Here is a 23766-nt window from a genome sequence, read left to right on the forward strand (position 1 = left end):
GTTTCATAATCATGACTGAAACCGACAAACCTGCTCCGCTGAGAGCCAATGGCAGCCTCCGGATGGGATCTGAAGTAATTTTTGCCCAATCGCTCCTCATCCCGGTCGCCCTTTGACCCACCCAGCTTCATACAGAAAACCTAATGAATGGGGAGCGCTGTGGAGAGGATTGACACGCAAACGCACCAATCCAGAGGCTGAATCATCCGACAGACAGCTGCTGCAGCGAGCGAGAGCATAAAAGGGGCGGGGCTAAAGCACCAGGTGGGCGGTGCGTTTTAAATCAGGCTAGACAAGTGTTGGGGGAGTGTGTGTGATGCTACAACCTCCTTATAAAGGGACTCTCTCTCACGTTGTGTCTTGGAAATTAGAGCACATTGCCTAAAATTGAGGTCTCCACACATACACACACACACACACACACACGCCGAGTTGCCGCTGCCATGAACTCGATGAACGTGGAGGAGAAGCTGCTCTTCTGGGTCGGCGCGCTCACCGTGGCCTCCCTGGTGCTGTGGGTCCTCTACAAGCTGCTCTCAGGCTTCAGGATCTGGGTATTGGGGAACGGGACGCTGATCTATCCAAATCTGGGCAAATGGGCTGGTGAGTTCGGTCACATCAATTTTCACACCACGGTCACGAAGAGGGCAGTATAGACTCGACGTGCAAACACCAGCATGAGGTTCTTGAGCTCAAACTTCACTTGGCACGAAGAAAAAAAGCTGCATTCTGGTGCTTTTTTGTGGCTTAATTCAAGTGGGAGGTTGGTGTTGCGTAACAAGCGCAGGTAAGCAGCTGATTGACTGGCAGCATAATGGTCCTTATTAGCTCAATTTGCTTTTGTTCTCTCTGTCACGCCAAACCCAGCTGCCAGGGGCTCCAGTCAGCGTTTTCACCCAAATGTTTTGCGGGATGGGGATGCCCCACATTGGTGAGCCAGGAGCCAAATTGCGCAGGCTATACGCACTTTTTCAGAGCTGTTTTATGTGGGTGAGCTCTCAGCCGGCGCACAACTGAACCACATTAGCCCATCTGCATGATGTAAGACAAACCCTTATGCCCACTTTAAAACGTTACCTACATCCCACATTAGCTTCTGACTCCTGGAAAGGTGTCTCATTGGGCAGTTGGTCCAACATTTTTTAGTTTTAATCACCTTTACCTGACTTTGCGATTTATATTCAGGCGGTGTTTGGTCATGCTTGTGGCGTCGCTTTCTTTGCTTGTCAGATTACCTTATCCAATTTGCCCTACATGTTGTTTGGTTACATTACACCGGCTTTAATTGGATTTAAGCCTTTTAATTTACTTTGTCGCCTGTTTGCTCACATAGGAGCGAGTTAATGGATCAATCTACGTGTATTTTGGTTTGGTAGTCTCATAGGAATCGCCCCTGCCATGGCTTGACCCACTTCTCCAGTCTCCTTTTTTTGGAGGAGACTGCTGCGTCTGGAGCCTCTTGCTGGGCAATCTTTGCCGAGCTCTCTTTGCATCGGAACAGGTTGACAATCCCCTAAACCAGTCTACCAGGAAGATTGTAATGCTTGTTGACTTAATTTTTATGAAAACATTCATTTTTATCTTCCCGGTGACTCGCTGTGCCTTTTTTTAACTCCTTGTTTTTTTTATGAATGAGTGTTTAATTGATGTCCTGTGCGCCATAAAATGCGAAGAGACGCGTGGCGCGAAGGTAGGGTGCCTTTAGGAATGACTAATGTACATTTCTTTTGTGATTCTGCTGAAAAATGCGGAGGAATACCGGTGCACACCGATGAGTCATGAGCTTGCTCATCGCTTCGTCATCCATTGGTCATATAGAAATCACATCCACCCTCCTCCACTGCACCCCCGTGTCTTGTCAGTGATATCTATTTTTGTAGTGACCAGAAATTGTTCCTTTTTAGTCCAGAAGAGCTCATTGTTGGTGCAGTAAAACATATTTTAGTTTGCATCAACTCAACTTAGATGGCATGACATGCTGTAAAACAGTTTATTGGAAAGGAGTCTTGTATAACTAATCTTCATGTTAATTTAGCCTTTTCTTAACTTGAACTTGCAAGCCACTCCCTGAAACCAGTTCTTGGCACCTGTCTGACGAGCCAACGGTTGGCGTCATGGCAGTACTGAGCAGTAGAGGAGGGTAGATGTTTGAGTCTGCCCTCCTTCAGCTGGTTGTACCAGATGTGCAGGTCAGGCCCGCTCAGGGAGGGTGTGAGTTGTCTTTTACGTCAAGTGGTGTGATTCTGGTCTCCACCTTTCACGCAAAGACTGAGGCACTTGTTGCAACAAGTTAAACCACCTCTAACTCTTGAATAGGCTTGTTATTGTTCTTTATTGTAAAGCCCAGAAAGCAACAATGGTGTCATTTGTTAAGAACTGTTGAAGTTGCGCAACAGAAACTTTATTTCAATCTGCCTATTAGTCCTTTACATCTTCTCTGAATCCACTCGTTGTTTCCAGAGTCATGCAGTTGTATACTAGTTCATGTTAGGAGTTTGCACATACCATAAGCTCTTGTTTCTACACATAACAGAAAATGATGAGTTATTCAAAGTTCTTAAACATTGTCAGCTTGACATTTTGAAAACGTTTTTAAGGGAGTTTTCCCGGTGGGCCAGTCGGACAATTCACTAGCAGCCCCCCCCCCCCCCCTTGTTGACAATTGACCAGAGGTAACGAGTTGGGCCGGTCGAGTTTCCCGGGCTAATCCGCCCCTGCATGTAGCTGTACAGAATCATTTTGAATACTTACTGTAATAGTTTGACTGATAATATAACATCTAGCGTTGTATCTGTACTTCAAATGAAGGCCCTTTTTCATAAAGTAAGAAGAGGATATTGACTAACCAAGCAACCAACACATTTCACAGAAATCACATTATTTCTTTCAGCCGCAGAAATGAACTGAAACTAGAAACGTTTCTCACGTTTGAGTCTGTCACCCTGTCAGCATGTGCATCAAGTAATCCACATGCTGTTATTGCACCACAGCAGAGGGCAGGTATGTCCTGGTCAGACGGGTTTGAGTCTGCGCCGGTGATGGAGTTTAAGTTTGCCTAAATGATGTCATAAGTAATGAAGCCCTTCCCTGTTTGCAAAGTCAAGTGCATTTGAATGTAATGTACGTCTTCTGTGTTCAGAGGTTCCATGTAATCACTGCACTGTTCGCATGCGGAGGCTGCAGAGCTCCGGCACCAGAGGAGAGCAGGGATTTCTCTGGAGTTCCTCTGCTGGTCTTCCCCTTAGTGGAGGAGACCCATAGTGGCAGAGCAGGAGCATTGCATCATGGGAGCAAGCGGCTTCCCCAGCCTCTCTGCTGCACTGTGCATCCACCTGCTCACACTCTCCACATCCTGCCTTTCCCATTAAAAAAAAAAAAAACATTTATCACAAGGATTGCAGTTTTCAACCAAAAAAGGCACAATTGTATCCATGATTAATATTGTCTTTTAGAAAATGTAGGAATAGACCAATTGCAAAGGGAGATTCCTGCACGTTAACACTGAGACTTGGAGTTGACATTTCTTTCAAGACTCTTAACTTTTTCATTGTATTTAAGATATTTTTCATAAATCATTACAGAATAATTATTGTATTATTTCCAATTGAGCATGTGTTCACTCCAATGTGTAGTAGTTCCTTATTTTCTTTTAACTCAACCTCCAGTATCGCTTATGAGGCAGTTAGTGTATGTTGAATTGCTTGTGCATAAAACGTATTTGATATGAAAGTAAATCAGACCAACAGGAGCTTTTTGCGATGAGGATAGTGATGTGACATGCGGTTTAGAAGTATACAGACATTTTAGTCTTGCCCAAGGACACAACGGCGGGTTTCGAACTGGTCTTCCCCAACGCCCCTTGATCTGATGATCAACGCACAGCCCACTGCGCCGCTCCGTCCCAGTGAGAGTTTAGTTGCGTTGTGTTCAACTCCAGTAATACACATTCTGGCTGCGAAGTTTAACAACATTAACTGCAGGCGATTATTTATGACGGGTAAATGTCAGTGTTTATTTTTTTATGAATAGGCGTAAGGAATGGATGTGTGAATGAAATGTGTTTCAGCTGAGGCAGGGTCTGCACTTCATCCTTGTGAATGTGCTTCCCCCTAGTTCTCTGTGAGATTGTGTGTGTGGGCGGAGAGAGGGGAGAGAACACGGCTGTCAATGTAATGAACACGCTCTGTGACACGTGCTGAAGCCAGGGGTGATGGGTAAACAGGAAGTAGAAGGATCCCCTGCTTCTCCTTCATTTAAACCTCTTCTCAATCCCTCCCCTCCCTCACCCTTCCTGCCTCTCTCTCCCGTGCAGCTAGTGTGTGTTTCTGTGTCTTGCTATTTATTTCACTCGACAGCACCATCCTCCCGAGCATGTTGTTCTCAAGTCATGTTTCTCTCACATTCTCGCTCCATTCCAATTTGTTTGCACACAAACATGTTGTCGTGACTGAATCGCATTCATTTAGCCTTTTCTTAGTGTTGGTCATGATGGCTAGTATTTATGTCTTTACATTCTAATATGTTTTGTCAATGTGCAAGAAAGTAGACCATTTGTACTTTAGAAATCCAGCCAAACGACAACAAGTAGTTCGATTAAGTTTCACTGACGCTAAGATATTGCTTCACTTTGTAATGTTTCCTAATTGTTTTAAGGACGCACCTTAAGATTATTACATCATTGAATAACCTGCCAAAAAGATTGCAACTTGATCTTAAGCCATATGCTTTTTCTTTTACTCGTTCCAAGTGTCTCGCGTTAACATAAGGCACACTCTTGAAGAAAACCAGGTCATCAAGTTTGTGAACCTGTGCAGTCTTGTTATCTAAACACACATTGCTGGACCACCAGCATGTTTACGATCTGTGGTGAATTGCATTCTGGGAAGTGTGGCTCGTGTCGGTTGCAGTCCAACATGCCAGAGAGGCTGGTTATTCAGTATCGAGGATTTGAGTATCTGTTGAAATGTACTTTGAGATGTTTGCGTCAGTCTTTGTGGGACACGCTTGGGAAGAAAGTCAGGTTTGAAATTTAGGTCATTACCTAACCTCTGTAAAATAATAAATAAAAAAAAATACATCAATCACACGAGACAAGTTACTCAATAGATAGACATGCAGTGTGAGAGGGAGAAGGTATGCAAGGGATTTTAGAGTTTAAGGACCATTTGAGAGATTTGTTTAAACTCTTTTGTTTGGTTGTAACTTAAGAAGATTGATGGATACAATGTCATCTGTTCAGAGTAGTCAGCAGCTTAACAATGATTGGTACCATGCGTTCCTGCTGCTAAATACAAGTTTTTACAATATAAGTGTACATATATCTGTAAACCAGAGGTGGAAGAAGTCCTCAGATATCTTACTTGAGTAAAAGTAGCGATACAAAGTTGTAAAAATACTCTAAAGTTACAAAAGTGCCTGCGCCAATATCAGATTCCTAAATATTGAATTCCTAGATGTTCATAGTTGATTCAAGAATGTGTTCATCACATCTGTCAACTGTGGAGCACATGTTCTTTAAATACTGCTGCTGGATATTTTAACCTATAATTATACATCAGCGTGTATTTACTAGTGTAATTATATGTTGTACTTGCTAAACTGAATTCAAAAAGTATATAGTAAATAAAACTGACATGTAGTGCAGTGAAAAGTACAAGATAGGCGACTGAGATGTAGTAGATTTAATAACGAATAGTAAAGTACAAGTACCTCAAAAAATGTACTTCAGTGAATGTTCTTTGTTACTTGCATTCCTCCACTGCTTTTAAAGGAACTCCGCATCAATGCGATCTCGCAATACGAGTTATTTTAAAAGTGCAGGGATGTGATTGAGGACGGAGTGTTTGCAGGTGACTTCACTGAGCCTCCAGTCATATTCAAGATTCAAAGGCGTTATTGTCACAGAAGCTACAGTGTAGAAATAGCAATGAGATTATTCCGACCTCCTCCAACAATGTATAATAAAATAACAAAAAGTCTATATACATGTAAATATGATATGTACAAGAACAGAGGAAGGACTAATGAGTGAAGTCACCGGTCTGCTGCAGGCTTTGTTAGGATAAGAAACGCCAACACAGTACAGTGTCCTTAATGGCACGAGTTACTTTAAAAATATCTCCATCCAAGTTATTGCAGTGAAGCAACTATTGATTTTTTCCCCCCTCTGTACCCAAATATAGACGCTGCTTCTATCTTGGGCAGCTCTGAAGTTCTCTTTTCTGTCTCCCCCTCCCTCATTTCTCCGTCTCCCCCGGCCCGATCCTGCCTTATTTTTGTCGACTTTCCTATCACCCATGTGACTCTGCTCCTCCCCCCCTGCTATTTCCAGCAGCATGTGTTTGAATGTGGAAGGTGGGCGGATGGAGAATATGTGTTTGGGTGAGGGTGATGAGCTGTCTTTGGATCTTCATGCTGCATCCCTCCCTCCATCGTTTTTTATTTTCTCCATCTGAGGAAGGGGGGGGGGTGGGGGGGCTGCTCGTTGATAGGCGAGTTTGGGGTGCGACAGATTACATAAGAGGACGTAAGGAGAGCGGGGCATACAAGGACCGCAGTCTCTCCTCACTGAGAATCTTAATTGTGATGTGATGGGGGGGGGGGGGGGGTTGAATCTGACATAACTCACCATTTTGGTTAACTGATGGTCACACCATGCCAGTTTTCTAGTTTAACTTTTTCTACTCATCAGCCAACTTCAATCTGGACAAGGAATAATCATTTGAACCTTCGTCTTCCTCAGTGCAGTTTAACACCAGCTTCTCTTCCTCAAACATGTATCCATGTCGATCTAAACAATTCTTCACATTCGGCTTTTTTCCACTGCTCCACAAATCAGGTCCTGTGTTTTTCCCAGCCTGCAGAGCTCATTGTGGCATCTGCAGGCTTTAGGTGAAGGGCTGAGGATGCAGCAGGCTGGTCGTCCTGGTGATGGGGATGATGATGATGATGGTGGTGGTGGGGGGGGGGAGGTCTGTTTGGTATTCAGGTGCTGCGGCAGGCAGGCAGATCCCAGACGAGGCAGTGCAGGCGCTGCTATTTTTACTCCTCCTGCTGCTTTTTTTAGACCCTCGGAATAGTGAGCAGGCAGGGGCTGCTCTACTGCTGAGGAGGGAGGAGGGAAGGGAGGGAGGGAGGAAAGGGAGGGAGAAAAGGCTGGGGGATGTCAATACCTCTGGTGATGTGCAGCACTAAGCGTGGCAGAGATGTGGCGCCCCCGTCAGGACGCTTCAGAGCAGGCAGGGTGGAGCAGCTCTGAGGAGAAAGAACGGAGAACTGGGATCAGAGCGTCGGTGCTGGGAAGGAATGAGAGGCAACACACACACACACACACACACACGCGCACACCCTGCCTCTCTCCCATACAGCTAGTGTGTGTTTCTGTGTCTCTATATTTTGTTTTTTATTTCACTCTACAGCACCATGTTCTTCAAAGCATGTTCTCAAGTCAAATTTCTCTCACAATCTCCCTCCATTTCTGGGTGCTAGGAATGAATGAGAGGACACACACACACACACACACACACACACACACACACACACACACACACACACACACACACACACACACACACACACTCGTAACACATTCACACACTCCTCTTACCCAGTTTTGCAATGTAACGACATTTACTCAAGTATCCGACCATTTTGACACCCTTGTCGTTGACCTGAGTATTTCCATAATACAGTATGCTATATATAATTGTAATCTATTACATTTTGGGTGCTAATATTGTTCCTGTAAGTAATCATGCTTCTGTATTTCTCCTTCAGTTACATTTCCAATTCAGGAATACTAGTGACGCAGAATTGTAACCGACCCCTCGTCTTCCTCGCCCGCTACAGAACCCTCTTATTTTGTATTATTGCACCCTTCACTCTCCTTTGCCCCATCAACACGCGTTCACCCTTTGTTGTGTGTCTCTGAGCGTCAGTGGCGGGGCTCTCAGTCACGTGCTTGCTTGCGTAGATGCTTTTGTTACATTACGTGTGAGAGAGAGTGTCACAGCTGTAATGTGTTGCTAACGTGAGGGAAATGAAGTCCTGCTGGGAGCACCGGGGAGTTTGTTTGTGACTGAACAATGCTATTTCTGGACACTGTGTTCAGCGCAAGACTTTAATAGCTTTCTTTCTTTATTAGACATGTCCTCATATTCACTGTATGTAGCCTCCAGTGTAGGATTTTATTTCCTCATTTATTTAGTGTACAGTGTGTGTATATATGATATGCTCCATATCCATTATTAAATGTTACTTAGAATATTTGTTGCCCTGACGATGGGTGAACTTTAGAGGAAATGTCTTGGGAGGCCAGAGGGGGGGGTGGAGGGGTTATTCTCAAAACATACCTGCCGCCCATCCAGGAGTACACAAAGTATACATTTGACATACTTCAAATGTATTTTGTTATATTTTTAGTAGATCAGTTATTTTCACTGTTAAATCCTGTTCAAATGAAAGTAGTGAGAGCAAAGCTAGACATATGTCTTTAGATATATAGGGCCACATTCTGATGCCAGTTCCTATATTTAGTATGTATTATATAATGAAATAGTCTCTTTTAAGTCTACAATGTGTAGGTTTTGAATTGCAGCAGACTTTGCTAATAAGAGAGATTTAACTTGTTGTTTAGTGATGAGAGACTCAAGGGTTAGTGAACCTGTTTGAGCACACTTGTGTCTGTTTTCTGCGTGACAGTAATCGTACCATGAAGCGTGGCGCTAAGATGGCACTTGGCACACGGCATGTTATTTTCCGTCACATTAGAGTTCAAACGGGCATGTGTTTTGATGCGTGACACATTCTTGCGCTTCTCCTCCACCAGGTTAAAGTTCACATGCGATACGTGCATTTTGAACACATACTTTCACACCGATGCACCCGGCACTCCGAGCGGAACGACACCAGGTGCTTTTCTTCAGGGTGTTTTTACAGTCCTGTCTGACGGCGGGAATGTGGTCGGTGCCCTGAGGCTCCTCGTTGGGTTTTACGGTTTCATTTTTATGGACAGTACTTTTCAACCGTCATTGTCATATCTTCCTCGAAGGCATTGGAGGCCTCGGTGTGATTACGTGTTCCTTTCTTTCTCCTGTTGGTACAACATGTCTCTGACGAGGCTGTTCTGATGTTCCACTCAAGCTTCCTTGTCGTCTTAATTGTCATGCTCTTAACTCTCTTAATAATCATTTTATTCCTTCAATAGTCATCAGATAAACTCACATTTTGCATGATTGTCACCTAAAAAGAACCGCATTTTACCGATCCTGGCAATTATGAGAACATATATATTTAACATGTTTACAGAACATCATATTTTAATTGTTTGTGATATAGATTTGACTTTGTGTCGCTCTTGAAGCAAATAAGCCTCGTTCACTTCACTTGATTATATTAGAAGAAGCTGATTTTGATGTTGAGGCGGTTGTTGTCTCCCCCCCCCCTCAGCCATTTTACTTCACAGCGCTGCTCCCCCCCCCCCCCCCTGCATCTGCAGCGAGACCCTGAGTTGGTACAGCCCGCGCCCATTGAGGCTTTTCTGCCACGGAGCGTTTCATTCTTAACACGGGGGGGAGGGGTTTAAAAATAACCAGGGATTCTGCTTTCTTTTGACTTTGTGCCCCCCTCTTCTTCTCCCCCTCTTCATCTTCCTCTCCTCCCCTCCACCACCATCCCTATTCTGTCTCCTTCGCTCATTCGTTCCCTTCGTTCTATTTTTAGCCGCCCCTAGGATCCCTCCTCACCCATCCTCCCTACCCCACTTCGCCCTCCTCCTTTCTCCCGCTCAATGTTCGTCATCACTCCCTCCTCCCCCTCCTCGCATCCCCCCCTCTCTCATCTTGTCTCTTTTTGCTGCTCTTTGCCAGAGAATGTCCTCTACGTCTATTAATCTTTCATCAAGCCTTGCTAATAATATATTCATGATGTGTGTGTGTGTGTGTGTATTTGTGAGTACCCCAATCCCTCCTCGCCACCTTCACCCCCTTGTTGTCTTCCTTCTCTTCCCCTTTCTTCCTCCGTCATTTAAGAAGGAGCAGGGGTTGATTTAAAAATAGCTCTGCTTGCTTGACAAGGTGAGGATCTCTGGACACTGGAAGTACATCAGCTCCCTCTCTCGGTCTCCCCGACATTCGACCGCTCTCTCGTTGTGCTTTTATTCAATATTGCCCCTGATTTTCTGCCCAAATTGCTCCGTTCTTTACGCCATTCTCCTTCCTCTTTTTGTATAAACTGCAGATACGCTAGATTATCAGTCAGAGAAACCTGATCTTGAGGATCATCGTCCTCACGTTGAGGTGAATCCTATAGCTATTTGTTCTGCTTTAATCTATCTTATCTCCACTTCTATACAATCTTCATCCTTTCTTTGCTTTGGGATTTACCTCCTATCTTGTTTTTATATTCATATCTGCTCCATCTCCACACTCCCTATTTCTGCGTGAAAATAGACGCTGTCATCCAAAGGAAATATTGCTTGACATTGAGTATGCGTTGTCATGTAAGAGCTTAGAAAGAGGCCTTCCCTAAATAGCAGTTTAATTGTACTTTAAGGCGTGGCTGATAGTAGATGTACCGCTTGTAAGGTGTTCTTCTACCCGTCTCGTCGTCGCCTGTGAACAGCCCCGGGCTCGACTCCACGACGAGACGCTGAGTTGTTATGATTGAGAATACTTAAAGTGGCCTAACCTGATGTGTGAAGGTGTGTCGTAAGCCTGTGAACAATGAGGACCATATGTGTGAGGTTCGTTTTTAATGTAGGGGAGATCAAAGATGACGCAAGCGGTGAAAGAACGATAACCGGTGGATGGAGAAAGTGTGTGACCGACAGTGAAATGCTGATCGTGTCATTTGACAGGTTTGGAGAACATGGATCCAAAACGCAAAGTGAAATCATAGTCTCAATAATTCACTATCGAGGATTATGAACTGGTTTGTTCAACTTTTAGGGATTCTTAAGAGCATCTACTCCCTTCTTAGTTGAATAGACTCCACCTCTGACCTGCCACATACTGTATGTATGATTATTGTAGAGAAACAAAACTAACATATCTTTCTTTTCTGTCTCCAGTTGTGACGGGCGCCACTGATGGAATCGGGAAATCCTATGCGGAGGAGGTGAGGCTCCCGGGCCCTTATTTATTTCATTTCTATCAAGGCATAGCTGTGACTCACACACACACACATACATACATACACACACACACACACACACACACACACACACACACACACACACACACACTGTTCACTCATAGGCCACGGTAGGGGAGAGCTCTTACAGACCCATTAGCGTGGAAAAGAGTCCTCACACATATGCACTTCAATACAGGCTCGTCAACGAGAGCTCATATTGAGGTAACAAGCACACGTTGGATCTGGGCTACCCGTCCTCATGTCGACCCAAACTGCTGTGCGTGTGTGTGTGCTGGCTGTATAATGCAGTCATGTAGGGCCTTTGACTCGTACGGTTGCTGTTGGCGCTACACTGGGTCTAGCTGCCTGTCACGCAACGCTAGGCCGCCATTTTACCCAGTGTATTATGCTTGTGTTGGTATTTATACAGAAATCCACCACTTGACTTCATTAAAGTAAAACCTCTAAATGGTAGAAGCTGGTGTGAATACTGTGCAGAGCATCATGCTCGCACACAAAGGTCCTGGCTCTCAGTCTTTGTAGTACCCGGTCATAGTTGGACATGCATGAAGGGAAATGATGTCTAAGTTGAGGCCAAAGCTCTCAGGAATGTTTTGCCACAATGGAGTTTTTTTCTTTCAGCATGCTTCCATGACATTTAGCACATGCACGTGGAGATAAATGATCAATCTAAAGACACTGAATACATGTGGATGTTCTGCACGCATTGTTCTCCCGCTGATCAAATCAAGAGTTAAAGCATACTTATCACAAGTTGAGGAATAAAACTTAACTCGTACATTTTAGAGACTTGATGTGTTCAATGAAACGGACAAGGCACTGATACTCCAGATTGTCTGTCCCTTTTGCTGCCATCAGTAGTTTACATGGAATTGTCCACCAATATATGAAAAGATGCATTCCTTACTAACGTACTGTATTTCTCGGTCCAGCTGGCTCGCCGTGGATTTGCCTTGATGTTGATCAGTCGCTCCCAGGACAAGCTGGATGACGTGGCCAGGTTACTAAGTAAGTGTTTGTTTTTTTGTTGGTCTGCACAACATCATGGAAACCCATTTGGTGTAAGAGCACAGTGAGTGGGCTGCTGAGGGTGTGTGTGTGTGGACAGGATGTGTGTGTGTGGACGGGATGTGACGCGCAACCTCCCACCTTGTCGACTACAGGGTTTCCAAGGCCCAGATAAGAGGGCCTCTATAGCCTTGACATAAGGATTTATAATGAAAACAAAATGGGAAAATAATCGCTGCACTGTTTAAGGAAAAAAAATCCAGGTTTGCACGAGTTTATTTTACATTGACTACGTAGTGTTGCAACAGGTGTGGATCGATCAGCTTCATATTTCAAACGAAGTATTTGTTTGAGTAGATTTACCCCATTTTCAAGCTCCTGGGCATCGACCAAGTCGTGCCTCCATTCTGTACAAGTGTTGTTGATTTGGAAACGGGCAGCTAACAAAGGCAGGCTGTGTCTAAGAGCTTCCCCTCTTGGTATGAAGGAAGACGGGTTAAATATCCGTCTTGATTTTATAACCGACTCATTAAATAACCCGTTCCTGATATTTCGTAAAAACCAAAAGCATGCGTTCCTCATTCAGATGTAAAGGGAGGATCTGTGCTAAAGGCTACTCCAGGTTAAAACAGTCTGAATGGTGAGTGCCCCCCCCCCCCCCCCACCCCCACCCCCCACCCCCCCCTCTGTTTAAATAGTGCCCTCTCCCTGACTCGCTCTCTTTCCATCTGTCTCTGACGTCTCCCACGGCGCAATTTCCCCTGTCGTGCTTCAAGTCCACCGAGGGGGCTGATGGGTAGTCACGAGCGGGATGCATTGTGCCAAACTCTGGCACTCCTCCCTCACGATTAGTGGGGGGGGAAACACCGCCCTCCTTTGCATGAACCGCCCTGTCCCACCTGTAATTAAATTTACAATGTTTTTCTCATGCAAATATGTGCATAGTTTTTTTTTAAATCACACATACCTGGCAACCCCAAGATGACACCAATTTGGAGCCTTAATATTTCTTTGCCATCATGTCGAAAGGTTTTTCCTTGATCTTGTTTTTTCCTTGCTTTAACCCAAAGAGGTTGTGATGTCTAAATATAATCTGAGCTGGATATAGATTTCAGGGAGGCTAGCAACCCTACCCTTTATTTTTTACTTGCATCTCTCAGGCCCCCCCTTTTTCCCCCCTAGTCTAAACTCTGAATGTCCTCTGACACACTGCTGGTCTTTGTCAAAGCAAATCAGAGGATTTTTCATCTTATAACCCCCTCTGCCAGCTTTCAGCTAAATGAGTCTTTGGACAATTGTAATTGCAGCAGGCGCGTCAAACATGACGGCGGAGTTAAGGGGGGGGGGGGGGGGTTGTTGCTCGGCTGGTTTGTTGGTATGCAGTGCCCTCTTCAGTTCAAGTCTCACGGTTACTGGTTTCATGCTACATTCATTTGAAACGGGGGTTGCTCACGTCAGTAATAATAATAATAATTCCTTACATTTATTATAGCACTTTTTCAATGACTCAAAGCGCTTTACATATACACACATTACACATATATTATATATCATACATGCAATGGTCAGTCTTGCTGGTTTGTGACATGAGTGTGGGGTGAACGCTAGATTAATTAACATTACGGAGTTAGTTTTATCACTGAAATTGTAATTGTTGCCATGCATCGAAAGGAGTGAGCAAGCTTTACTCCTCACTTGGAATACCCTTAAAGTCTCAGAACAAATCAAATGCTGCCCGTCCCTGTGCATTTGATATATCCACACGTTTGTTTTTCTTTTCTTCGATGTCGGGTTGTCGCGTGTGACTTTTGAATGCTGCTCTCCAGCCAAGGTAGCCTCGTGAAAGTTGTCGTTAATCTCAGCTGGCCTTACAAGGTTAAATAATGGTTAAATGTAAAAAAATATATATCGTTGTAACATAAATGAAAATGTGTTTCTCCTTTTCAGAGGAACAGTACAACGTGGAGACCGGGACCATCGCAGTGGACTTTGGCCGGAGTGACATCTACGAAAAGATCGAGGCGGGGCTGGCTGGGTTAGAGATCGGGGTTCTTGGTGAGTTCTGATTTTTTGTTTTGATTCTTTTCTCTACCAATTTGTACCTTGCACCTCGAAGCTCGTGCTTTTTATTGTTCTTCTTCAGTGAAGTTAACATTCTCCAAGACCCTTTTGTAATGCAGACATGAGAGAGCAACACTGAAGAAGGCAAACATCGCTTCATGATATGTTTACATTCACTTGCCATGTGTTAAAGCGGCATTGTGTTCACAGCAGAAGCCCCCTAGTCCGTAGCATTTAATTCATTTGGTTAAAGGTTGTTGTACCACACAAAGTTTTGCGCTTTGGCCTTGTTTTTCTGCTTGGGTAACCTACCTTGAATTTCTCGACATACTGCATCAGCCAAATGAAATCTTACAAACACTTATTTTGGAAACTAACAGTGGTGATATTTTCAAATTCTCTCTAAACAGTGGAGTCATTTGATCACTTTTAAACCCCTGAGATTTAGATTCTTGAAGTGACTTCTTTGTCTCGTTCCGCCCGACAGAAAACCTTGACTAATTTCTGAAGTCTGGTTAAATTATTCTTACGAAACCCACGCGTTATCCGAGCATAAATACCACTTAGAGACTTGTTTTTAAAGATGCACTTATGTCAGCTGTTGTACTTCTAGACGTCTGCACCCAAGAGTTGACATCATACTTTTTAGTCGAACATTTTAGGAACTCTTTGTTCTTGCCAAATGTGCCCTACTGGTAAGGTGTGGCTGCTGGACTCGGAATGTCTCGTTTGCTTTTGCTTCCACCTTGTGGTTAATCCTGAGCTTTCTTCAGCATCCAAGTTGTTTTGGGAAAGATAGTAAAACTTCTTTTTGTTTTCAACAGTGAACAATGTTGGTGTTTCCTACCCCTACCCCGAGTACTACCTCAATATTCCCGATCTGGACAATGTGAGTTTTAGTTTTATTGTATTACATATCATGTCAAATGGAAATGCTGCTGGTTAAAAGTGCACTTTTTTAAACATGAAAAAAGCAAAAAGAATACCGGTTTTCTTCGCCTTTACATTCTAGCTACATTTAATGCACTGAATATCCAAATAATGTGCTTCCTTTATATCTTTTTAAGTTCTTTACTGTTTAAAGATAGTCTGTGTGAGTGTTTAGCTGACTGGTGCTTTCTGTTGCAGTTCATCACAAACATGGTCAACGTCAACATAACCTCAGTCTGCCAGGTGAGTGTTTTCAAGCGTCTCTGCATACTGCTGCTCTCCAGGAAGAATATGTTCAGTTCTGATTTCCAACTACATAATCATATGAACTGTTTTTAAAGTTTCCCATGCACATCACTTTCCTGCTCACTTTTCCCCCTTTTCTTCTCCTCCTCCTCCTCTTCTGCCGTTTCTTCACGGTACCTGCAGTGTCTCAGTTGTTCCCAAAGCAACGGTGGACTACACCAACGCTGTCTGTGCTTGCCACCCACGCATCTCTCTCTCTGCCCGTCTCTCTCTCTCCTTATAAAGTCTTTTATTAAATACAACTCTTTCCTCTCCTTCATGAGTTGCATCATTGTTTTTGTCCGCTGATTCTGAATGAGCCCGTTGTCCTTTCCTCAGATGACCCGCCTGGTGCTGCCCAGGATGTCTGAGAGGTGAGTTCACCGATGGGCCTCCATGTTCTGCGACATGACTGCAGTCAAATAGTTGTTGTTAAATGAGGGATTGTAACACAAAAGCTACGCAAGACATCTTGAAATTAAACATTTTTCACAATAAAAGTATTTGGAAGGTTACACTTTATATAAAACCAGTAAGAGAATAAGAAACCCTCTCCTAGTCCTTTCCTTCCCTGCATCTCCTCTCCTCCTTTGTTCACAATGCTGACAAGCTTTCAATTCACACAAAGTGCTCTTCCCACCCGATTGGCTGCGCTGCTCCCATGTGACTCCCGTCGGCCAATCGCAGCGCAGCACATTTGGTGCCGTGTGAGACTGGAGCGTCGCTCCACTACATCACTGCAGCAACAGGCTGCCATGGCAACACACACACGGCCACTACCACACTGTTTTAGTGCGTGTGTGGAACATCACTTTGTGTGTGTGTGTGTGTGTGTGCTCGATTTGTATAGATGCAGGGTTTCCACTGGCATGGAAAATCTTTCTAAAAGTTTGTGGATTTGAAGAAAAAAAGGACTTCTGAAAATCAGTGTATTGCAAAGGAGGAACTCCATGTACATTTGATTATGACGGCTGTGCTGAAATGGAGGATTTTCAGCAGGCTTTCTTAATTCGAAAATAGTCCCGAAATGATGCACAATTCTGACTGATGCCATCTCGTACAACACTCAATTTGAGTCCTTGCAATGTGTTGCTACTCTTAGCCTTACAATAAAGCAACGTCCTTGTCCTAAATCCACCTTGTTGTGTTCCTCAGGTCCAAAGGAGTCGTCCTGAACATCTCCTCTGCCAGCGGCATGTACCCCCTCCCTCTGCTCACCGTCTACTCTTCCACAAAGGTATGGAAACCTCTATCCCTTCCTCATGTTGCCTAATGTCAAGGCTGTGACGACAAACAACGTTTTACAGACTGGTGTGTTTTAAATGTATCCTCCTTTCGCCGTTCTGGTTGCAGGCCTTTGTGGATTTCTTCTCTCGTGGCCTTCAGGAAGAGTACAGGCGTCAGGGCGTCATCATCCAGGTGAGATTGAGTTTGGCCAAATGGGATTAACCTTCTCCACCTCGTTTTGTTTTTTAGCAAAAGAAAAGGAAGACACTTCCAGTTATGTGGCTATTCTTGAGCCCGATGGACGCCAGAAAGAGAACTGCTTAACAAAATGGTTTCTTGCTTACTTTGAGTTACAGGAGAACAAAGCGTACCTTGTTTTATAGAAATGGAATACACCCGGAAAAAGCATCTAAGATGTGTCCATCTGGTGACCCCTGATTGAATTGCCCCATCTGGTGACCCCTGATTGAATTGCCCCATCTGGTGACCCCTGATTGAATTGCCTCACATATTTACCTCAAAAGAATCCGCTTGCTCTCAGCCTGAAGTGTAATTCAATCAAAACACATTCATGTAGATGCATTTATACCGCAGAGGTATTTTTGAATTTGATGTTCCACATGAGGCTTGTTTGTTCTGTTTTTAGCTCCTCTGTAGTATTCTCATGTGCCACCTGGTGGTTAAAGTGTGTACAGCAGTTTCACCTCAGCAAACCCTGAGTGTGTTGTCACCTGATAACCCAAGTCATCACACACACCTACAGGAAATATATTATGTCATTTTAAAAGTGCCTCTTAAACCACCGTTGGTCCCAAATGCCCCTGGTTGAACTTTAGAGTGGACTCTCTCGTTTTAAGGGCTTTTATCTGAGCTTATCTCACACTTTCCCTTTGTCCTCATGCAGAGTGTGCTGCCCTTCTTCGTGGTGACCAAAATGACTCGCATCAGGAAGCCCACCCTGGACAAACCCACCCCCGACCGCTATGTGCTGGCTGAGCTCGCCACTGTGGGTCTGCAGAGCCAAACCAATGGATATTTCCCTCATGCCGTCATGGTAAGAACTGGAAACCTTTATATTGAAATGCTTAACCTATCCAAGTAAACATTAATGTAGGTGGTTACTTGCACTGTATGTATGTCTTGCACCATAATGCACATACGTTGGATTCGCACTTCCAAATTGACATATTTGACATATCCATAATCATGTTTATATTTATACGGTTACTTTAATTTTTATTTCTTACATTTTACGTTTTATTATCCTTGCGTGAACCCTTGCTTTCTGTAGCCCGTTTCACTCTTGTTGTACTTGTTGCTGTGACGAGCAACTTATCTTAGTTATTGTCAGACTTGAAACTAAACTTTCTTGCTCAGTAGTTGATTTATTCCCCATTATTTGATTGATACATTTTATTTCGAACAAAACAAATGTTGCAGTGCGTAGTCATGTAAGAGAAATCGAAACAAAAAAATGACATTTACAACAACAGCATTAGCAACATAAACAGTCCCACATCTCGTGTTCGAAAAGGAGTGAGAAGAAGTATAATTTATTTAATCTCACCCCCTTGTCCCTAAATGATTTATTTATAATCTATAAATAATTATCATTATTAATTATTGTTATTAATCTGCTTTACCTGTTGGACATATGTACATGCACATACATATACACACCTACATATATACACACACACATACTAACACACACATAGTCAAACACCCTCCCCATCCCTGTACCTGGAGAAAATAATGTCTCTGTATTTCCTCTTGACCTGGTTAATGTCTGGACATGGCTTTAGCTCCACATGCACACTGTTCCATCGTCTCACGCCACAGGCTGAGATACAACATGTTCTGCTGGTTCCCCATTAGCACTTTAATGTAAAATATATTCAGTTGAAATGCATTTCTAGTGTACATCCAGGATGCTGGGCCTTAATAAAACAATTAATATAACACAACAACTTAATAAAAGTGGTTAATACTGTGAAATATTTGACTAGAAGCATTGCTATGCTTTCGATTTGTGATTTGCTAACAACTGAACTTTAGCTGTGGTGCGAATGACCAAACCTTGAACCTATTACGTATAACTTGCTTAACCCTCCTATTGTCTTCGTGTCCCCCCTTACTTTGGTGTTCGAGGTCAAATCTGACCGGTCCTGTTTTAACTGCTATTACATTAACACAACAACCTTAATCATCAACCAATTTCATTTAACACCCTTTCAAACTGTACATATTGTATCGGACTACTGGTACACATGAAACACTGCAGTAAATATACGAAGAATAGACACTGAACATGTATTGTGTGATCCATGTGGGGGGATGGGCACATAAGGGCGGGGGAACACATCTAGAGTGTGTGTGTTTTATCTGATCCCGATGGTTACTAATTCCTTTTCTTTATGGCGGTCATTTTTGAGCGGGAACACCATGGTTGTTACAAAGTTGACTAAATCATCCAACATTCAATGAAAGTGGTGACCAGCCATTGTATATGTTCAAATGTCTCCTGTGAAGGATATCATAAAGCCTGAATGCAATCAAATGTAAAACAAAAAAGTTACAATTGATGAAAGTAGTAAATCGATCAGATTTGACCCGAACACAACAGGAGGGTTAAAGTGTTTTCATGCTTAAAAATGTGTATAATTGATATAAAACCTACATTTTCCAACATGTCCTGTAAAAGCTTTTCATTCATCTTTCCGTTTCCATTTAAAGAGGAAATCCTGAAAGCTGTAGTTTAACCCGCAATCCTTTTTTCTGCTTCCTTCCTCCCAGGGCTGGCTGACCACCAAGCTGGTGCCGATCGACCTGGTCATCTTCTTTGGAGCCAGGATGAACCGCCTGCAGCGCACCGGGTACCTGAACAGGAGGAAGATGAGGGAGCAGAAGAACGGAGACGCTCTGAAGAACGGAGACGCTCTGAAGAACGGGGACGATCTGAAGAACGGGGACGCTCTGAAGAACGGGGACGATCTGAAGAACGGGGACGCTCTGAAGAACGGGGACGCTCTGAAGAACGATTAGGAAGACGGCTGACGAGTCTGTGGACGCCACTCTGTGCTGACCCGGTGCAGCGTTAAAGGAGAGATTGTGATTTGTGGATCTGTATGGTGAATCCTCCAGGGTTGCCTGCATTTCACATGTGTGCCTTCAGTAGAATGTGCTCGGCAAAGCGTGTGTAAGACTTTGAACGGTAAACTATTCCCAAAGAAGGCAGAAGTTAAAATGTAATGCTGCTCTTGGCAACGGAGATGAATCCATATTGTCACTGACACTAATGGTGAACATAATACAATTAATGAGGGATTTGTTAACCCTGCTGTTGTAAGCAGTGTAACATGGTGGAGGGCATCTTTTTATATGTATGTATAATTATTTATTTCATATTTGTATGAACGCACTAGCCAAACTCAGACCTTTTTTTAGAGTTTATCTTTCAACCCTTGTCCTGTTTACAATTCATTTAGCCATTTTAAAGATGGCCACATCTGCGTTCTGTCAGTTCTCTTGCAATACTGGACTGCCATCACCATGCATCGGCTCTTTCATAATATTGCGTGTTTGCATTATATTTAAAATGTTGCTTTTGTGGTGGGTTGCTGTCACACCAATGTGTCACTTGCTCTAAACCAAAGTCTTTCACAATAACTGCGGCATTAATCCGAAGTGCCTTTTTTCTTATGACGTAAATGCTGAATATGGTCAAATTTAATGAGAGGGTGTTGAATGGTTAAAATGTATTATTATGAAAGGATGTAATTCCAACTGGTATGATGTGAATAAACGTTTTGTGGCCTTTTTAATTGAAATGTAACCTTTAGCCAAAGAAGGAAACCTCTTGACCGACTCAGTGTAGAGCAAATATCCTTCCAGTTGAAGTAAAACCTAAAGTCTGCATGTTTTACATCATTGGCTACAGTCTGGTTCACATACGAAGACATGCTTGCTTTAGAAACAGGACGACTGCGCCTCTTTACTCAGTTGATGTGTGTGTAAGTGAAAACCCCGTATGAATTGGTCTGACCATTGCCTTAACTAAGCGGTTATGTGAATGCTTTTCCTGTTTGTAACAAGTCTTTTAATATGCTTCTAAATAAAACATAATTTCTACATGTAAAGTGCAGTGGCAACTAATGTGTTCTGCTGTTTGTTAATAAAAGCTCTGGCACAAAGCAAAGGGTTGGGTATTTGTTATTTTGACAAGGAAAGGCAAAGAAAATGTAAAACCTTTTGGTAAATGATCTATTGGAAGGTCTCAATGCTTCCTCTTGAATACCTTATGCACATGCGTCGGCCCGCAGGATCATTTCTAATTAATTACTATTAGATCTGGCCCGCCGGTATATTGCACGCACACCTTCACTCCATCCTGAGGGTCTCCTCAGCTCAGAGCCTGACCCCAAACATTGATGACCTTGCACCCAATGAGATGCCAAGTATCTGGCTTGAACTAGCAAACTAAGTGTACAGTTTCCTTCTGCACTTTCTCTCACGACAACAGGGCATGTTTGGTTTTTTCTTTGAGGGAAATAGTTTTTTTGAAGCTGTTGTTGGCCTGAAAAATATAATCATAAGAAATGACTCTGGAAAAGCTGCAGATAGAGCCATAAGAAATTAATGCAACTGATTATTTAATGTTTAATATTGTTTCTTTAGGCAATATTTTAATCTTTGTTAGTTCCAGGTTTAATATGTGCAATAAGTTCATTTCAATAAGTTCTGCAATAAACATTGAACCAGTCCGGCCCTCCACTAGTACCGATTTTTTTATTTTGTTCCACTGTGTATTTGAGTTTGCCCTGCCTTATTGGATAAGATAAACCTTTATTGACACTTGAAGGAAAATTCAGGAGTTTAAGCAGCAACTGAAGTAAGGGTGAAACACAGGAAAGGACAGACATGTAAGAAATACAAATCATGAATAGAGAGATGTCCTTTATATTACATGTGAAAAAAACAAACAAGTTACTTCTCTTTGATAGATATTCAGAAATCGTTAAAAACCTATCTTGACATTTGAAAATCTTTGGTTTTATAAAATAGATAATCATTTTTAGACACAAACAAATATGAATATTAGTAGAAAGCAATGAACAAAAACAAATTATATTTAATGCGTAAAAGATCATCAGCAATATCTAAAACTACTTTCAAGTGTTGATAAACAAAAGGTGATATCTTTATAATATATGTTTGTCTAGTTTGATGAATCCCTGGCTCGGTTGTTCTATTTAATTTGCTTACTTCTGCCCTTATCCGCAAAAAACATGTTATTTTGCTAAAATAAATGAGAGAAAAAATAAAAAAAAATGTAGCGGAACCTTACTACGCCTCTCTGTTCCGGGTAGGATTTTTTTTTTGTAACACTGTTAAATGGCTGCTTTCAACTGACGTCCTAGCTCATGTGGAGTTTCTCTTCTCTTATAGGCTTTAGTGTTGCTTTTAGCAGCCTTTCTGGTAAGTAGTTTAAAGATTTGTTTCAACACAAGTTAGCCGGATATTAGTTTTTCATTCTGAAATGTGAAAAGTGTTTTTTTAATAACTATAAGCGGGTTTAGCTAACTAGCATGTTTCTCTCAACCTACCAGTCAGACTAGCTTTTAGCTTCACTAATTAACATAAGTCATGGTATACATTTTGTTTTCGGTTGTTTGTCAACACGCCACTGAAATGCAACTTAAGGTGTTAATTATGAAACAGCATCTGCATAATCTCTCAGGTTGAATACCAAGTACATTTTCATATACAACGAAGTTGCTTTGTAATCTTGATGCACGATAATATTCACAGTAGGAGAAAAAAGTACTAAAAAAAGTTATAAAATGTGTAATATATACATTTCAGTTTTTAAATGAGAAAATACCTGTACAGTAAGGGAGGATCTGTGCTAAAGGCTACTCCAGGTTAAAAAGTCTGAATGGTGAGTGCCCCCCCCCCACCCCCACCCCCCACCCCCCCCTCTGTTTAAATAGTGCCCTCTCCCGACTCGCTCTCTTTCCATCTGTCTCTGACGTCTCCCACGGCGCAATTTCCCCTGTCGTGCTTCAAGTCCACCGAGGGGGCTGATGGGTAGTCACGAGCGGGATGCATTGTGCCAAACTCTGGCACTCCTCCCTCACGATTAGTGGGGGGGAAACACCGCCCTCCTTTGCATGAACCGCCCTGTCCCACCTGTAATTAAATTTACAATGTTTTTCTCATGCAAATATGTGCATAGTTTTTTTTTAAATCACACATACCTGGCAACCCCAAGATGACACCAATTTGGAGCCTTAATATTTCTTTGCCATCATGTCGAAAGGTTTTTCCTTGATCTTGTTTTTTCCTTGCTTTAACCCAAAGAGGTTGTGATGTCTAAATATAATCTGAGCTGGATATAGATTTCAGGGAGGCTAGCAACCCTACCCTTTATTTTTTACTTGCATCTCTCAGGCCCCCCCTTTTCCCCCCTAGTCTAAACTCTGAATGTCCTCTGACACACTGCTGGTCTTTGTCAAAGCAAATCAGAGGATTTTTCATCTTATAACCCCCTCTGCCAGCTTTCAGCTAAATGAGTCTTTGGACAATTGTAATTGCAGCAGGCGCGTCAAACATGACGGCGGAGTTAAGGGGGGGGGGGGTTGTTGCTCGGCTGGTTTGTTGGTATGCAGTGCCCTCTTCAGTTCAAGTCTCACGGTTACTGGTTTCATGCTACATTCATTTGAAACGGGGGTTGCTCACGTCAGTAATATAATAATAATTCCTTACATTTATTATAGCACTTTTTCAATGACTCAAAGCGCTTTACATATACACACATTACACATATATTATATATCATACATGCAATGGTCAGTCTTGCTGGTTTGTGACATGAGTGTGGGGTGAACGCTAGATTAATTAACATTACGGAGTTAGTTTTATCACTGAAATTGTAATTGTTGCCATGCATCGAAAGGAGTGAGCAAGCTTTACTCCTCACTTGGAATACCCTTAAAGTCTCAGAACAAATCAAATGCTGCCCGTCCCTGTGCATTTGATATATCCACACGTTTGTTTTCTTTTCTTCTTCGATGTCGGGTTGTCGCGTGTGACTTTTGA

The 23766-nt window shown here is 42.8% G+C and overlaps 1 protein-coding gene across 1 annotated transcript; it reads left to right on the forward strand.

Annotated features, from left to right (window-relative positions):
• The first annotated feature begins 281 nt into the window (after positions 1-281).
• LOC117448184 (very-long-chain 3-oxoacyl-CoA reductase-A-like) lies at positions 282-20122 on the forward strand. Its single transcript, XM_034085358.1, has 11 exons — positions 282-603; positions 11069-11115; positions 12087-12162; positions 14110-14217; positions 15048-15112; positions 15352-15396; positions 15778-15812; positions 16594-16675; positions 16792-16857; positions 17570-17719; positions 19462-20122. The coding sequence occupies exons 1-11, from the start codon at positions 444-446 to the stop codon at positions 19708-19710; spliced, it is 1083 nt and encodes a 360-aa protein (XP_033941249.1). The 5' UTR covers positions 282-443; the 3' UTR covers positions 19711-20122.
• The last annotated feature ends 3644 nt before the right edge of the window (positions 20123-23766 follow it).

The sequence above is a fragment of the Pseudochaenichthys georgianus genome, chromosome 6 (genome assembly GCF_902827115.2).
Source record: "Pseudochaenichthys georgianus chromosome 6, fPseGeo1.2, whole genome shotgun sequence".
NCBI lineage: Eukaryota > Metazoa > Chordata > Actinopteri > Perciformes > Channichthyidae > Pseudochaenichthys > Pseudochaenichthys georgianus.